The sequence below is a fragment of the Dermacentor silvarum genome, chromosome 4 (assembly GCF_013339745.2).
Source record: "Dermacentor silvarum isolate Dsil-2018 chromosome 4, BIME_Dsil_1.4, whole genome shotgun sequence".
NCBI classification, from domain to species: Eukaryota; Metazoa; Arthropoda; class Arachnida; order Ixodida; family Ixodidae; genus Dermacentor; species Dermacentor silvarum.
Window position 1 is genome coordinate 6886147 of NC_051157.2, and position 17055 is coordinate 6903201.

The 17055-nt window shown below is 48.5% G+C and overlaps 1 protein-coding gene across 3 annotated transcripts in view; it reads left to right on the forward strand.

Annotated features, from left to right (window-relative positions):
• LOC119449372 (uncharacterized) overlaps window positions 1-14234 on the forward strand; it is a 98193-nt gene extending 83959 nt beyond the window's left edge. For all 3 annotated transcript variants that reach the window (XM_049666751.1, XM_037712542.2, XM_049666752.1), the window contains exons 5-6: window positions 7053-7280; window positions 13882-14234. In XM_049666751.1, the coding sequence (XP_049522708.1) occupies window positions 7053-7280; window positions 13882-14051 (398 nt within the window). In that variant the 3' untranslated portion in view covers window positions 14052-14234. The remainder of the gene's footprint in view (window positions 1-7052; window positions 7281-13881) is intronic.
• The last annotated feature ends 2821 nt before the right edge of the window (window positions 14235-17055 follow it).

The following is a 17055-nucleotide window of genomic DNA, read 5'->3' on the forward strand; positions in this document are numbered from 1 at the left end:
ATGACGTTGACCATTTGGGTGAAGACGACGACGATTGAAGAGATTGTCTTTCGGCCATCTTGGCAGTGCTACAGCCCGCTGTAGATATTTTGTAAATATATTTTCAGTTACACCGTTTCCCGTTTCCCGTAGTATGTATATATATATATATATATATATATATATATATATTGTCACGAGCCAACGCGAACGAGAGACAACACGTTGAACAAGACGGCGGAACAGCTTAAGAATTAATGATGATGATGATTACCAGCACCAAGACATCTTCATCTTCGAATTACCCTGTCCTCAGAGTCAGTTAATGCACATACTGTCATCGTCGTTTAAACGTCTAGATAGAGTACGCGTCAATAGTTACCTTGTTTTACTTAGCTTACTGATATTCTCTTACGTTTCTACATTTGTATTATTACCGAGGGTCCCATTGCAGTCTTTGAGTTTGGGACTCTCCTCATTATCTGTAACCTATTCACTGTAGGTTAACAAAGAATAGACTAAAACTGAAACTGAAACTCTATCTCACAAGTAACTTGCAGCAGTGCCGAAGATACGAGGTGTACACAGGCCTTGTCCTTGCGCAGCGTAATATAGTTCCGGGCGTAACTCTGATTATTCGCGGGATTATATGGATATTTTTCCTAGGTACATTGCATGATACGTTACAGCGATACGTGACATGTTCGGCCGTTTGCGCTTGCACGTCATATATCATGAATTACTGTTGCCGTTTACCGCCGGTAACCGTAATAGCAGGGTCCCTGGTAATATCCACCCTAGTAAACTAAACTAAACTGAACTGAACCGCGATTACGTAACAACATGGCAGCACCCATCCAACCCAGACCACCCGCTTCGATCCGAATTCTCTCTTGCTACTGAATAGTAAAATACATCATCGCTTAGTGTGATCGCATGCTGAGGGCGAAGCATCAGGTATGCTTTGTCATTATTGAGATTAACTGTTCGTTTTGGTGCTGCTGGTACTACAAAAGCTGGGCCGACCCCGTAAAAGTGGCTTAATTCAAGTTAGCTGATAGCGCCACAGCATTAGCGCTAGTGATGTATTGACGACGCGGAATTCTGTAAAGACCTAATTGATTACTACATCGTTAATTTACTACTCCGCTCTAATCTGATACATGATGACAGTGGCGAGAAAACGCAAGATATCGCCAAGCAGACGACGTGGCGCGTGAGAACATTTGTAAGAACGTTCGCCCTCACTATATACTGGCTAAGGATGCTGCAAGAAACTGTTGAGAAAGCGTATAGATGAAGCAAAGCCTCGCTCTCCCATTCATGTAAACACAACTCATGGTTGCGTTTACACGAATGTCAACACAACCATCAGTTACGTTTCACCATAAGTTGCGTTTTACCATAAGTTGCGATACCGTGATCAATAGCATGCTCCGGGGGGGGGGGATTACTTGCACGAGAAATTGAAATGCATAATTGACTAATGAACAAAAAGTCACTAAACAGTTTCATTATTACTTTTTACGGCACTAAATAGTTTTCATTCATTACTTTTTACGGCACTATAATTGCAATTCGCGAATGGTAGCCGGTGAATTCGCAAGGCGTATCTACTTAGAACGAATATTCATATTCAGGATGACACTAGTTTCGAGATATTCATTCCCAAAGTATGCGACGAAATACATGGGTGTTCCAGTTTCTTTCTTTCTTTTTTCTTTCTTTCTTTCTTTCTTTCTTTCTTTCTTTCTTTCTTCTTTCTTTCTTTCTTTCTTTCTTTCTTTATTTCTTTTTTTGAGATTCAATGTATAAAACGGTGACTTGTTTCAAAAGTAAGTCGAACATCGTGCATTTCTATCCCAAGTTTCACGGCGCATATCTCGAAACCCGTGTGATTCTTAGAATATGTTCAAAGTGGATATGCCTTGGAATCTCACCGGCTACAAATTGTACAATTCAATATGCATGTGCCGTTAAGCAAATAATTAGGAAGTTAATCAGTGAATTTTTGGTAATTCTTCGATTATTGCATTTCGATTTTTCGTGTAAGTATTTTCCGCAGCTTCGAGTAATCCAGCTCAAGGACTTTTTTTACGTTATCAGACACAGCCGATTTTTTTTACATTCTGTATGGTCTCAAAAAAAAAAAACATCCCGAATAATAACTAAAAATAATACTGAAATACATTTAAGAACAATTTAAATAAATATGTACCAAACGACCACCTCCCGTGGAGTCAGTTATTCTATAACAGTTTGATTATAAATAAGATTTTAAGCGGCGAGAGAAATATGCGTTACGTCGCACGTGTTGCATGATTCCTGTTGACCACATTGCAAAGTGCTGTGCAGGTGCATTTCCTCTTGGAGGAACTCCGTCAGTTGCTCCTCGGAGATATTCGAAGATGGCCTTCCCCTATCTAACTTTAGCACGTAACCCACGGCCCCGTGGATAGGAATTGGTAATGCGCAGAGGATGGTCGGCTGGCCAGGGCTTTGAGGGCAGAGAGCTGACGGCGTCGGGCTGGCTCCTGCGAGTCGGGATATGGCAGGGCACCGACGATGGAGCGTTGGCCCGAATGACAGGGATTAATCTGCAGGGCTTTCGTGGCATTTGTCGCCACCTCACGCAGCGACTTCCATCCTATTTGAAGGAGATGGGCAATAAACACAAATATTATCAGACATGTGAACACTGTGTGTGGCGATGTCTTCATGGAGAAACAAATTTGGCAGTCAGCGTTGCGTTTCTAGTCTTCGGATGGCGTTCTGCGCGTGGTTGCGACATGGCGCGAAAACGTCTGGCAACCTTAAAAGCTTCTACGCACATGCCGCATAGCGCACGCTGGGCCTGTATCTGAATCGCACAGGCGCCACTGCGCTGCCTGAAGCGGCGCCGGAGAAATCGCATCACTTTCACATTGTGAGCACTGATAGTTTTTTGCACGTTTTAATTGTCACAAGATTTAGGATAAAATGCATACGTCACGAATGAAAGTTGTCGTGACTTTTGTTTGCGCGATGGGATTATAAAAAATTCAGAATAATTCAATTAAATAAGAACATAGGCCTGGCCTGAGCAACTTTCGCAGTTGGATATTATAGCATCTACCTTGCATATACGGCATAGGTAAAAAAGGTTGCAGTTTCGTCCGAAAGGCGAATCATCGATTGCGATGGCAAATTAATAGAGAGCTATACAAAGTAACGATGGTATAGTTTTATCCGCCGTATAAACTTGCTAACGTTTGCTTACTAACTAAATTAACAAGCATGATATCAGCGCGCACAGGCAAACATGAACACATCACACTCGGTGAGCGCGGACACTCGCTGTAAAAACACTGGCGTGAGGAAGCGCGGCAACAGCAGCGAGCGAAGTGACCTTCGTGCTGTCTATATCGCTTCAATGCAAACTGGGGCGGCGAGAACGCAGACGCACAAAGGTATGAGTCGTCGGCGCACCTAGACTCTACCCTCAACGCAGATCGCTTTCAAGATACGGCGCGCACGGCTGCAGAAGTACAACGCCGCCCCCCTCCCCTGAACCTAGCGCGCGACGGAAGACGACGCGCTTTCTTCCCACTTTCCTCGCTTGCGCGCGCGTAGTTGAGCCGCGGTCTTCGGCTCCCCTCGCGCGCTTTCACTCTCACATCGCCCTTTGACTTTATACAAAACATCACGGCAACGCCGACGGCAGAAATGCGCCTAGAGTGTTCATATAATTATTATCGCAATAATAAATAAACTGAAAGGTGCGCGCGCTTGCAGGCCGGCGGAGAACTAAGAACCGCCGCCGGCCAAAGAGGCCAACGCGCGTACCTTCCGATGCCCCGATGTGGTATATCTCCAAGGCCCGCCTCGCGCACGCGTCCTGAGTCCGTGTGCACAACCGCGAGCATGGTGGCAGTGTGTTGCGACCCGTGGCTGCCCAGTCCAGGCGGGAGGCGAAGGAGATGGATGGGCTCCGAAATGCAATGGCCTCGCGGAAATACACTGCGAACTGCCGAACTTCTACAATTTTGTAACACTGCGATTACAGGGATCCAACGAATTATGAAAAAAAAAAGTCGCAGTTTCACCCTAAAGGCGAAGCATCGATGCAACAGCAAATTAGTGGACAGTATACGAAGTAAGGATAGTACTTTTATCTGCGTATAAACTTGTAAACATAGGCTTACTAACTAAATTAACAAGCATGGTGTCCCGCGCCCACAAGCAAACATGAATGCATCTCACTCGATGACCGCGGAAACTCGCTGTCAAAACGCTGGAGTGTGAAGCGCGGCAGCAGCGAGCGTAACGGGTGTTTTTGCATTTCGCCCCCATCGAAATGCAAAAACACCCGTGTACTTAGATTTAGGTGCACGTTAAAGAACCCCAGGTGGTCCAAATTTCCGGAGTCCCCCACTACGGCGTGCCTCATAATCAGAACTGGTTCTGGCACGTAAAACCCCATAATTTAATTTTTTAATTTTTAGCAGCGAGCGAATTGACCTTCGTGCTCGCATCAACGCGAACTAAGCCGCGAAAAAACAGCGCAGGACGGACTCTGTCCCCGCCGCTGATGGCTTTCAAGGTACAGCGGACCAGGCGGGCGCGCGCGGCGTAGAAAGCGCCCACCTCCCCTTACCCTCCCTCCGGAGCGTTGCGCGCGACTGGAAGACGGCGCGCTTCCTTCCTGATTCCATCCCTTGCGTGCGCGAGATTGAGCCGCGATCGCCGACTTACGCTCGCACGCTTTCACTCGCACACAAAACGCACGTCGCGCAGTGACGATTTTATCGCCGTTAGACTTTATACGGAACATCACTACGACGGCGACGGCAAAAATGCGCTTGGAGTGTCCGTATATTTGCTATCGCAATAAAATGAGAGTGCAAAAAGCTTTACTGCGTACTGCATCTGTCGTGGTAGGGTCTATGCCAAATTCGTGTGGTAACAAGACAAATTACTTTTTACGTCGTTGATCAGGCGTTATATCTGTGAATATATTAATCGCTTTCTTGTCAAACTCCAACCTATTGACCCCTTATTCGCTCTCTCCCTACACCCGCGTCAGAAGTCACATTGGAACACGGATTTTTGTTTTTGGGCCCGCTTATCACTTGGCAACATGTGGTGGACCACGCAGTTCGTCTAAGAAGTTACATAAATGTATTCTAAAGAGGAGTAATATTTAAGTTCAGCTGTATTAGTAAATTACGATTCTAGAACTGCAAACTGGCCACTCTAATGCCATGAGAGTAGGAGGCTTGGTAAGCTAGAAGACGCGCAAACGCGAAAGATTGGTGTCTATTCACTAAGCAAAACTTGCACCCTTACGGGCGTTTTCTCGTGTCTATAGTTCACCCCTTTACACCCATTGAAAAGGATGTTTGAGCGAACTAATGCACCCATTTGAAAGGGTGATTTTTGTAATTACACCCTTTCCTTCAATGTGTGTTTTAGAGCGGTAGCTCCAACACACACACTGTGCAGGTACTAACCCAGAAAACGCCTGGTTCCTGTTCCGTAAATCTGACCTTCAAGCTCAGCCAAGGTCAAACTGGGACTTAGCCTGCCACTACCGGCGGCTGCTGCGTACGCCGCGTAGGCGCCCATATCTTGAAAGCGATCTGCGATGTGGGCAAAGTGCGCCGAGTGCTGGTAGCTTCATATGCGCTGTGATATCGACGCTTAGTTAGCGTTGAAGCGAGACGCAGCATGACGGTCAATTCGCTCGCTGCTGCTGCCGCGCCGAGCAGCGTCTGTGCACATGTGTTGTCTTGTGGTGAAATTGTAGATGTGGTAGTTGCTGACAACGCCGAGCAGCGTCTGTGTCTTTTCCCAAAGCAAGAAAAACCGTGCTACGGCTCGACAAACTTTGTTTAACCGCGTTCAACCACAGCATTTTTTCCCCGAATTACACATTACGTTTTATTTTTGCGTGATAGATTTTATTCTATCACTATCCCAATGTTTCCGGCGCCTGCCGAAGCAAGATGTGAAAGGCGGGAAGGAGAAAAGAGGACAAAGTAATTGTGGCTTTCCACTTTACGACCGGGACGCGCCACCTCCATAATAAATGCTGTGTTGTTATCGGTAGTAGATTTCTCTGCATTCCAACCGATACTGCATGAAATAGCGCAAGACTTACTCTCCCCGATGCTACACCAGAAAGAACATGCGCCTGAAGAACTACGCGCCTGGCTGACGCGCTATGATTTGCTATAGCTGATCTATGAAACAACGCCGAGCTGAAACAATTTAAACGAAGCAAGTGGTAAAAAGCGAAAGGCATGCAGGCTCGGAAATAAAACTAGAAGCTGTCTTTGCACTTCACGACCGGGGACGTGATGTATACCATCAAGTAGCGGATTGACATCCATAGCTGATATACTGTGACCAACCATATGACGTGCTCGAACGATGACTTGGCACAGACCGCTGAGACTTATGGTTTTTTACATACTGGAAATGTTGAAGTGCCCGATCACCCTTAAATTCGGCAAGGTGTATGTTTCGCACAAATTACTTTTATATAACCTTGAAATTATTGAAAGGAAGCGTGTTCTGCTAACGAATGCACCCATTTTCAAAATGTTCAAAGAAAGTAATTAAGGGTGCAAAAAGGGTGTTTCGACATCTATTCCACCTTCGAGGGTGGTAATTTCCTGAGCATGCGCCGCCCTACTTCAGGCACCAGCTCGCGCCAGGGATTTTGTGAGCGTCTATTATTGCGATAGCAATTATATGGACACTCAAAAGCAGATTTCTGCCGTCGGCGTCGCCGTGAGGTTCCGTATGACGTCAATGGAGATGAAATCGTCGCCGCGCGCCGAACGCTGTATGTGCGAGTGAAAGGGCGCGAGGGACGCGCGCTTTCACGGGGAGTGAACGCACGGCGGAGAACAAACGCGCGTTCTGCGCTGTGCTCCCTTAAGGGCTGCAGAAGTAGGCGTATCTTTTTCTGTCAAGTCTGTGAGTAAAGAAGTGCATTATAGAGGGACGAAATGCTCGCCATGACAAGTTGCGAGATGCTGCCCTTTGAAATCTGTGTTTTCCCTCTGGCATGCCTGACCGCGCAGGTGCGCTGACCGTCCACGAGTGTCCGCACCAGCCCATGGTTCCGGTGCTGCTGGTGCTCAGCGGCGTGCTGGCTCTCGCCAACGGCATCGGCAACGTGGTCGTCCGTTCGGGACGCCTCCACCCGGCCAACTGCAGCGACCAGCAGGAAACCGCCGAACGCAAGTTCCTCGTCCTGGGCGCCGTCACGGCACTGCTCAACGTGGCGTTGTTCGCCGTCTTCATCGCTGGTCTGTACAAGCGACCGCACATTGCGTCTCTTTGTCTCTTTTTATATACTGCTCGAAAAGCGGTAAGCTCGGAAAAGTGGCGCTCGGTGCATCTTTCTCACGCGCAGGCCAAGAGAGATACGCAGAGAAGGTTTGGCAGATAGAACTTAAGTTTCAAAAGACTACGTGTTCATTATAATACTTGTAAATAATTGGTACTATTGTTGGTCGAGTGTATAAACGCTCCAGTATTACGCTCAAAGTGCACATTTAAAATCATTATCGTTGACAAGCTAAAAAATTGGCAGGTTCGCCCAAAGCACGTACTGACTGCGATAGCAAGGTTGCGCTTGATCTTCTCGGAAGATGTACAAACACTGACATGGACGCGACGTACGCGGATGCGCCGAAATTTCTCGTACCCTTGAAAGGTTTAACACACCGTTAGATCAAGTACGGGCCGTCCAGAAGGCCCACGACACGGCGGTAAGGTTAAACCTTACTGTCCCGACGTGGGAGCCGCCTGCGTCATCCTAAGGGTTGATCTTCAGGACCTGAATAAAGTTTATCATACCGTACCGTGTATGGCCTTCAATGACAACGCACAGACGCCACTACGTTGCGCGTAAAGAGCCGCGCTGGTGAAATTTCATCACTTTCAGGTTTGACCACTGATATTCTTTTGCACTTTTAATATTTAATAGTCAAAGAAGATTTGAGATAAAAGGCATGCGCTGTGAGCGTTATTTTTCATGATTATTTTTTGTGGGATGCCATTCTCAAAGTTCTCAGGAATAATTTAGATAGGAACGTAAGACCTGTAGGTATGACAAACTTTAGAGATTGAATACTGTAGCAATAGAACCCGCATATACGACGGAGATAAGCATATAGCATACATATACCTAAATGTATGCGGAGCCTCACGGCGAGGCCGACGGCGAAATCTCATCCCCGCGTCTTTTTTATTGCTAAGAAAAGACGCGGGGACGCGGGTATTGTTTACAATAAAAAATCGGGGTAGCTTGCACTAGTGGCACAAGGCTAAAGAAACAGCGGCGCTGATCGGTTCCTTGCTGGCCCTGGCTATATGAAGTGATGCTAAGTTATACGAAGTGATGCTAAGTTATACGAAGTGTATATACGAGGTTATATATACGAAGTTATATATACGAAGTTATATATACGAAGTGTATATACGAAGTGTATATACGAAGTTATATATACGAAGTTATATATACGAAGTGTATATACGAAGTGTAGAACAAGGTGCTCACCTTGTTCTCGTTTTGCTCATCGTCTTGAATTTCCATCTCCCGCATTCCCCGTGTTTTCCCACGAAGTGTATAAGCATTTCCTCGAGTTCCGTGGCATCGGGGAACGCCTCGCAAAGCACTTGCAGTCCGAGCACATGTGCACGTAGGAGAAGTGGGACGAAAGCTATGCACAGTGTACGGGCGGCGTGCAGCAGACGACACGCGGGGATGACGCATGCGCAGTAGCGCGTAGCTGGTGGGAGCTCGGCCGAGCCGCCGCCAGAGGCGCCCGCTGCAGTCACGGACACCGCGAGCGTTCGACGCTAATGCGGGGAAACGGAGAAGCGCGGATGGCGTCGGCAGCACCTCTGCGCGTTGCCTCGTTGGTGCTGCTACAATTTGTTTTTCTCTCTCTCGCTCGCTCTCATTTTCTCTTTCTCTCTTTCGAGCATAGCGCGCGACGCTCCGCGAGGTGGTTGCTAGGCTCCGCAGTACGTGGCAGGCGGCACATATTACGACCGGCTTAAACAGCTCCGGTGTTATTACAAGAGTGAACCCGTCGAGGCCATAGAGTTTCTCGCTATAACACCTAGAGGGTAATCTGGCGCCACCGTCTAAGCGCGTATCTTAAAGGATGCTGTGTCGTCATGGAAATCACGGGATATGACTCTGGGAGGCTTGTGTTGGCTGGTGTTGTACGAGGCTTCGTCTAAAACGTGGATATATGGCTACACAAATAATGCGTTCTTAAAATAAAATCTGCATAAGAGGCTTTCATTCACGTATAATACATCTCTCAATAAAGTTTACTCACCTACAATGCAGAATCAAGAGAAGAAAAGCAAGAACAAACGATAAGTTGTACCAAAGCGAGCGAGAATCTCATCGTCTGGCCTCCAACTTTAGCGGCGAGCTGATACTTTTTACGTTTCATATAATTGTACATCTAATAATAAGTCCTTAATATTTAAACAAAACATGTTTTTGCGTAATAATAAGGCTAAGACAGCTTTTTACGCGCTGTTTCAGCAGTAAATGAATCATTTTGACAGAAGGAACGGTGCTGGCCAGGCGCGTCTTCAAGGCGTTCTGGCTCTCCAAGAACGACGCCAATCCGAAGTCACAACATAACGGCATTCCCAAGCATTCCACAGCGCAGCAGCGCCAGATTTCCCTCTAGGCAATATAGTGAGAAACTCAAAGTGCACATGTGCACTTTGCAAACTCAAGTGCAAACTCAGTGCACCGGCGCACGCGACAGCGCACGCCTCGCGCCATGCTGTTTATGCTGTTTACGCTAACGCCTCCCCTTGAAAACGCGTGACTACGCGTGACCTTATTCCCATGCCTCCTTCGCAGCTTCCGAAATCTGCGCGAGGCGGTCGCTCTAGTTAGTAAGCGAATGTTTGCAAGTTTATACAGCCGATAAAACTAATATCTTTACTTCGTATGGCTGTCTGCTAATTTGCTATCACAATCGATGCTTCGCCTTTAGGGCGAAACTGCGACGTTTTTTTATGGTGCTGTTGATGTGTGCAAACAATCTTATGGTGCTCTAGAGGGCGTTTTGACAGATCTCTGTGTGTATTCGGTGTTGAAACAGCCTCTATTTTGTAACCCTGGAGTCAGTGCAATACCGTTGCTTGACGTCGCATAAACCGACTTTTACCACGTACGATTGTCCCATGAACGCGTCGCCTGGCATCTCCAACAAAACGAACTGCCAGCGTTTTCTAGCGAGAGCTACATTGGCCGTATTCTCGCCGTTTCGCTGTGGCCGGTGGCCGCACCGCGAGCTGAACCGTTGCCTAGCAACCGCCGCAGCTGGCAGCGCCGCTCGCCGCGCCATCTGGCATGACGTCAGAAGAGGAGCCGGTGAAACCGCGTTGCAACAGAGGAGGAGCCGGCGTTGCATCGTATATACAGAAGGGGCGGCTCGGTGGGATTCGTCGGCAGATATGGAAAGTGAGTTGGAGAGACTGAAAGAAGCCAGGCTTCGTCGTCGGAACGAAACCAAGAGGAGGCAGCGAGCCGAGGAGACGGAGGAAGAACGAGCCGCATGCCTCGAGAAGCGTCGTAAGTACGAAGCGGCCAGGCGAGTGGATTCATATGAGGATAGCACCCGAAACGTGTTCAAATCAGCGGACGACAACCCCTTATCCTCCTGCCTCACCGACCATCGGGCCGTATTTGTGGCAATTGAGAAACAACATGATGACTTTCAAAATAAATGCGTGACACTTTAAAAATGCCTAGTCTTTCATGTAACCGTAACTTAACGAGAGGTAACAACCAAACCTAAAGACTGAGACGTACGAAGCTAAACGATAAAGATGCAACCGTAGAGAGAACCAAGCTAAACAATAACATTAACCGTACCTCTCGCTACACACACCCAGGCATAACTGAGTTAAGCCACAGCCAATTTTTATGCGGAATGCTCATATGTTTTTGTGAGCAGCAATTACTTAACTATATGTGTACTGCTGGTGCTCGCCTTACAAGGCCCTCCTAAACCAACGTGCCGGCAAAAAAATGCAAGAAGAAAGCTTGCCAAGTATAATTTTAATTGAAATATAATATAATAACGCTCGAATAATGTCAGTGGACTCGCAACATTTGGCAGAAATTAGCACATGGCAAAACAAATTAAAAGTTCACCTTTACGCAGCATAGGAATGCACAGGGTGTTCGGACTTTTCATGCATGCTTTTCGTGCATACTCCGCGGTCGGAGCCCCTCAGCTCGATATTATACAGTATTGCACTGATTCCGGGATTGACCTTACAAAAGAGAGCCTGTTTTAACACCAAATACACGCAGAAGCTTGTTAAAATGGAGCAGCTAAAAATGGTTCGCGCATGTCAGCAAGGCCATAAAAAATAGGCAGTTAGCCTCAGTTAGCAAAGTGAGAAGGTGCGATTTATCTCCAGCAGCGCCGTGGAAGGTTGTGAGCCGAATTGCAAAATGACGTACGGTGACGTCATGGGAATACTTCTTATTGGTATTGGCCACGATATCGGTGGCAGCACCGTCGCCGCGTTATAGTGTGCATAGTTGGCCGGCGCAAGCATTGAAATGTGCTTCGCTGTGAACGATTCGGACCGATTTTCTGGCAATGAAACGCAGCTGACAACAGTTAAATGTCATATATTGCACTCCAATGCCACATTCTTGCACAAATTGCATGGAACTTTTCTATATACTTCAAAGAATTTCAAAATGTCATTCTATGAGGCACTGTCACTCAGCTACGCAGTCTCTGTTTCGGCACTTCGTCGGGCCTTTTTGTATGTATTTCGCTTGGGTTCCGCCTTGTTAATATTGTTGCACAACCTAATTAATACTTCATTCTCCGCGAATCTCACACGGGTTATAAGAGAAGGCTGTATCCCGGTACAACGATGTAATTCTGCGAATACACGCAGAATTGCAGCGCGACTGGCCGCTCGAGGCATTTTGCGTGCATTTGCGGGCTTCTTTCACGCTCGGAAAAACACTTTTGTGTAGCACGTATTGAGCAACAGAAAGCTGCATCGGCAGTTTTTCATGTTGCTCTACAGTTTTCTCATTGACAATTTGATAATTATAGGACAGTACTTCTCGAGTTAGATAATTAATTACAATTAATTAATTAAATCTCAGTAACGAAAACATTACTGGCGGCTATTCCACTGTGCTGGAAACAATACGCACTAGGCTGGCTTCGCGTAACGCCGTGCCTCTTTTTTTAAATCATGCTGCGTGATAGCTGGGACACCCTGTATAAAGGAAGTCGTTGCCACCTTCTCGCCTCGCAACGTTTCTGTATAAATAAGTTTTTGTTTGTAGATGTGTGCTTACTCGTGCTTAAGCAACTTCTTCACGTGCAACACATGCACGCTACATCTACGAAACCAAGGTGAACCTTCACTAATTCACCTTCACGCTCAGGTGGCTCGTAAAACAGTATGCTGTGCCAAGAATCTTAGTCGAACAAGGGTGGTGACTGTCGTGTGCAGTTCCTCGGGGTAATACATGCAGCAGTACAACAATACCTGTTTTCGTCTCTTTGCTCATGCCACATCAACCGATTAATCATGATTAAATCATTAATCGCAGAATTGGAGAGTTATAATTGCCCAGTACAAAGCACTTCTGGTAATAAAATCACCTCCAGTGCTTGTCGAATGGATGCCGCAGGGCTACAGTTGACCAGCCAATAAGGGGGGGGGGGGGGGGGGCACTAAGCTGTATGGCTTAGTATGCTAGGCTAAGCAGTACCAAGTCATCCGCAGTATTTTCCGGAATTTATTGATTATTGGTCAATTATCGATTAGCTATTGATTGGCTATCGATTGGCTATTGCAAGGTATTGGCCACGTATTTGGGCTAGGCTAAGCACTACCAAGTCATGCGCAGCATTTTCCGGAATTCATTGATCGATTATCGAATAGCTATTGATTGGCTATCGATGAGTGACTAAGCTTAAGTAGCCCCAATCATGCTTAGCTAGACTTACCAGGCTCAGCTTCGCTAGTTCACAGAGGTATGTGCCATTGTGCTTGGACCCTTTCTGCACTACCGCCAGGATCGGCCCACATTTTCTGTGCACGACACACGGACTAATGGTCGGCTTAAACAGCTCCGCTGTTTAAAAAAAAGAAAAAAAGACATCACCGACCATTACTAAACTCCCTAGTGCGCAATTTGAGCGCAGCTCTATACGTTGGCTCTATACGTGTTTTCATTTCACGATATATTGGGTAGCGCGGACAATCTGTCTCGTGCAAACGGAGCGAAGTGAGGCGCGATTGCCTCGCTAATCTGGAGATCGCGAGAGGCAGCGCATACGCAGTGGGCGCGATTCACAGCAGCCGCCGCAGACAGACCTCCCAGACGACGCGCACTACTCTATCGCTATAGTGAACTAGAATCTCCGCAATACTATTCTCACGATTTCGCATATATGCCTCATGGTTCAGCTTCGCGTTCGCTCTTTCATCCTTCGCTGTGTTCGTTCGCTCTGTTACGCCGACGTTCGCCACAGGAACGGAAAGCTGCGCTCTAAAATGCAGACCGACATTTTTGGTGGTGCTAAAACCGATGGAAGCAACTGTCTTTAAAGATATACATGCCATACACGCATATGTAAACACGTAGTGCTCGCACACGACGCGATCCACACTATCCGTGGTTCAGCCAGTGCCCGCTACGCTGCGACTCTGCTCGATCTAGCGGCTAATGCAAGGAAACGTTTCCGGGTTCCAGAAAAATCATTCGCTGCTATAGCTAACAACGATGGTAAGCATTTGTGGACTAGAAAACCAAAGCAAGCCCCACTGTGCGATATGTGATGCAATGCGTGCCTTCCACTTTTCTCGCAGGCTGTGTTTACGTGTACGGCAGCCTTTGGCCATCACGAGACCGTGCGAGTGCCGACTACTGTTCACCGACGGCCTTCTACTTTGCCTTCTGGCTGCACACCGGCATGTTCATCTTTCTGGCACTCCTGTTCGTCATCGGTCTACTGGGAATGCTGTCCAGGTGCCGCTGAGCTGCGCCAGCTCATCGTCGTGGTTGAATGCGAACGGGACTCGCAACTGTCAGCAACGTCACCTGTGCATTGCTCACATCTACATGCGGCTGCACGACTGTACATACTATCATCATATGTGCGCTAGTGTGCTTTCAGATGTCACAATAAATTCGTGTCAAGAGGCACATTTGAGGAGGGTCATGGGGTGCACGTGTTTCTTAAGCGCGCTTACCGCTTGCACAGTATATATGATGAAATGTTTTACACCGATGAAAATGTTATATGTCAGTTATCACGGTTTTATTAAAAACTAAATCGCTCATCAAGTCTGTGTTTTGAGGAAATGTTAGGATTGGTAAGGGGAGCCGCAAATTTTGCAGGCAAATTTGACATGCCTTTAAGCAGGCAAATTTTGACATGCGTGTGTCAATTACAGGTTAAATGAAATCCACTACACCCTCGTTTTCGGCCTATATATAGAAGCTGTTGCGTCCCGAATCGGCAGGGAGCATTCTTTGGTTGTTTCCATCGAGGCAGCCCCTTTAATCAGCGGCCGCGTACCTGGCGACAGTGACCGACACCGACCATGACAAGCAGACCGTCCCGGAGATGCCTACTGATTGATGCGAGGGGCGAACTTCGTAGAATTACTACCGTGGGAAGGGCGGGATCTGTTTCCCAGATGGCCACGCAGTTGCGGCAAATGCGAGGGTGAGGGTGCAACAGTAGAGGCGGAGTTCTGTGAACAATACGACCCCTCTGATTGGCCGCACCAAGGTCACCAGACTCCCTAGACGGGCGTGAGCAAGCGCGGTAGCAGCAGCGAGCGAAGGTTCGTGCGGTCTATCGCTTCAACGGGAAATGAGTGGCGAAAGCATAGCGCATACAAAGGTAAGAGCCGTGTGGAGATCGCTTTCAAGATACGGTGCGCGCGACAGCCCGCAGCCGCGCGAAGTACAAGCACGCTGTTGTTAGCAGAGTAGCAGCCACACCCTCTCCCTCCCGCGCTGCCTTTCCGCTTTCCTCCTTTCGCGTGGGAGATTGAGTCGCCAGTTGCCCTTGCGCCCGATCGCAAAATACGCATTTGGTGCCGCAGCTAAACGTCACCTCCCCTCCCTGCCTCCCATCCCTCCACGGACTTTCGCACGACGGAAGACGCCGCGCTCGCTCTCCGCCGTGCGTTCGCTCTCCTTAAAGCGCGCGCCTCTCACGCGCTTTCAGTCGCTCATACAGCATACGGCGAGCGGCGACAATTTATCGCCCTTGGACTTTATACGGAACATGACTGCGACGCCGATGCCGACGGCGGAAATCCGCTTGGAGTGTCTATGTAATTTCTATCACAATAAAACGACATTTTACGGTGCAGTGCCGTTTTTCTTTTGATCGAGAGCTGGCACGCGGGCTGACGCTTTTTTTATGCTTGGATCACAGGCTAGACCGGACGAAACCAATTGTGCGCGCGAGCGGAACTTGAGTGGGATTTCAGTGCTGCCCGATCGATCCGTGTTCACGTCATTTACGCCCTGCATAAGATATTTTCATGCCTCGTACACTTGATCGCTTTAATCTGAAATAACGAATTTCATTTGCGCTTTTGGTTTTACTCACTGCACTATGAATGAAAATTTATGAGAGGCAGAGGAATGTCAAGTCGCTGGCGCCGCTAAGCTAGGACCGCTGACCGCGGCGCCATCTATCTGCTCGCAGCAGAGCTACTCGGTGCGCCCGAGCGTTGCCGAACATACTATGGACACTATGGACGCTCGCGCGCGCAGTGTCAACACCTAAATATATTCTTACACCGTATTCACACTAGATATTAGAAGCGATTGGAAGATTGGTGGAACAAAAGTAGGAAAACGACAAACAACGGACAAAAACAAAGTTGCCAATTGGGGTTCAGAGAGTTCGGCGTTAAAAATTCTTTTTATTTATTGCGATAGCAATTATATGGACACTCCAAAGCAGATTTCCGCCGTCGGCGTCGCCGTCGCCGTGAGGCTCCGTATGATGTCAACGGCGATGAAATCGTCGCCGCGCTCCGGACGCTGTATGTGCGAGTGAAAGGGCGCGAGGGACGCGCGCTTTCACGGAGAGCGAACGCACGCCGGAAAGCAAACGCGCGTTCTGCGCCGTGCTCCCTGGAGGGCTGCAGAATTAAGCGCCTTTCCTCCTTCACAATCACCATATATATACTCGCGGACGACTTTCTGTGGCAATGAAGTAGTAGTAGTAGAGGTCTAGGGTGGGAAAAGATGCGTATTTCTGCAGCCCTTATAGGGAGCACGGCTCAGCATCTGGGGGGAGGGGTATGAGGGGGAGAAAGAGGGAAATACTGGGAGAAGGGGGAAGGGAGAGGGCAGTCGTCCTCGTCTCGGGCAGGGTGCCCCTACAGCCGGTCAGCCAGCATAGTGTCCGCAAGGTAGCCGAGGACCACCTTGAACACTTGGCTGGGGTTGCGGGCTGGATGCAGCAGGTCCGTGCTGGCAGCAGAAGGTAGGCCCATGCGGTGGAGTTGAGCCACCATGGTGTTGCGGTGTTGGTCGAGTGCGGGGCAGGAACATAGGAGGTGCTCCAGTGTTTCGTCTGCCCCGCACTGAGAGCAGGCTGGGGAGTCTGCTCTGCCCAGGCGGAAGCTTCGGGCGGCTGTCCAGCAGCAGCCAATCCGAAGGCGTAGTAGGAGGGATCTCCCTTCTGGTCAGTCCCCTGTCAGGCAGCCGTGTCGGAGGGCTCCGCCTTGCCACGCGTGCGTCGGGGTGGCAGCTCAGCAGCAGTCGTTGAATGGTGCTCCTTGAGTAGTCCGACGACACGACCGCCTGTCTGGGAGCCATGTCCGTGCCGTGTGCCTCCTTTGCCAAGGCATCTGCCTCTTCATTGCCTGGAATTCCCACGTGGGCAGGTACCCAGTGCAAAGAGACGTCAGTACCACTGGCGCGGAGAGCGTGAAGCTTTGTCACCAGGAGGGCTGCACTGAAGCCAGCCCTCTCCGGGAGGCACACAGCCTGGAGAGCAGCTCGCG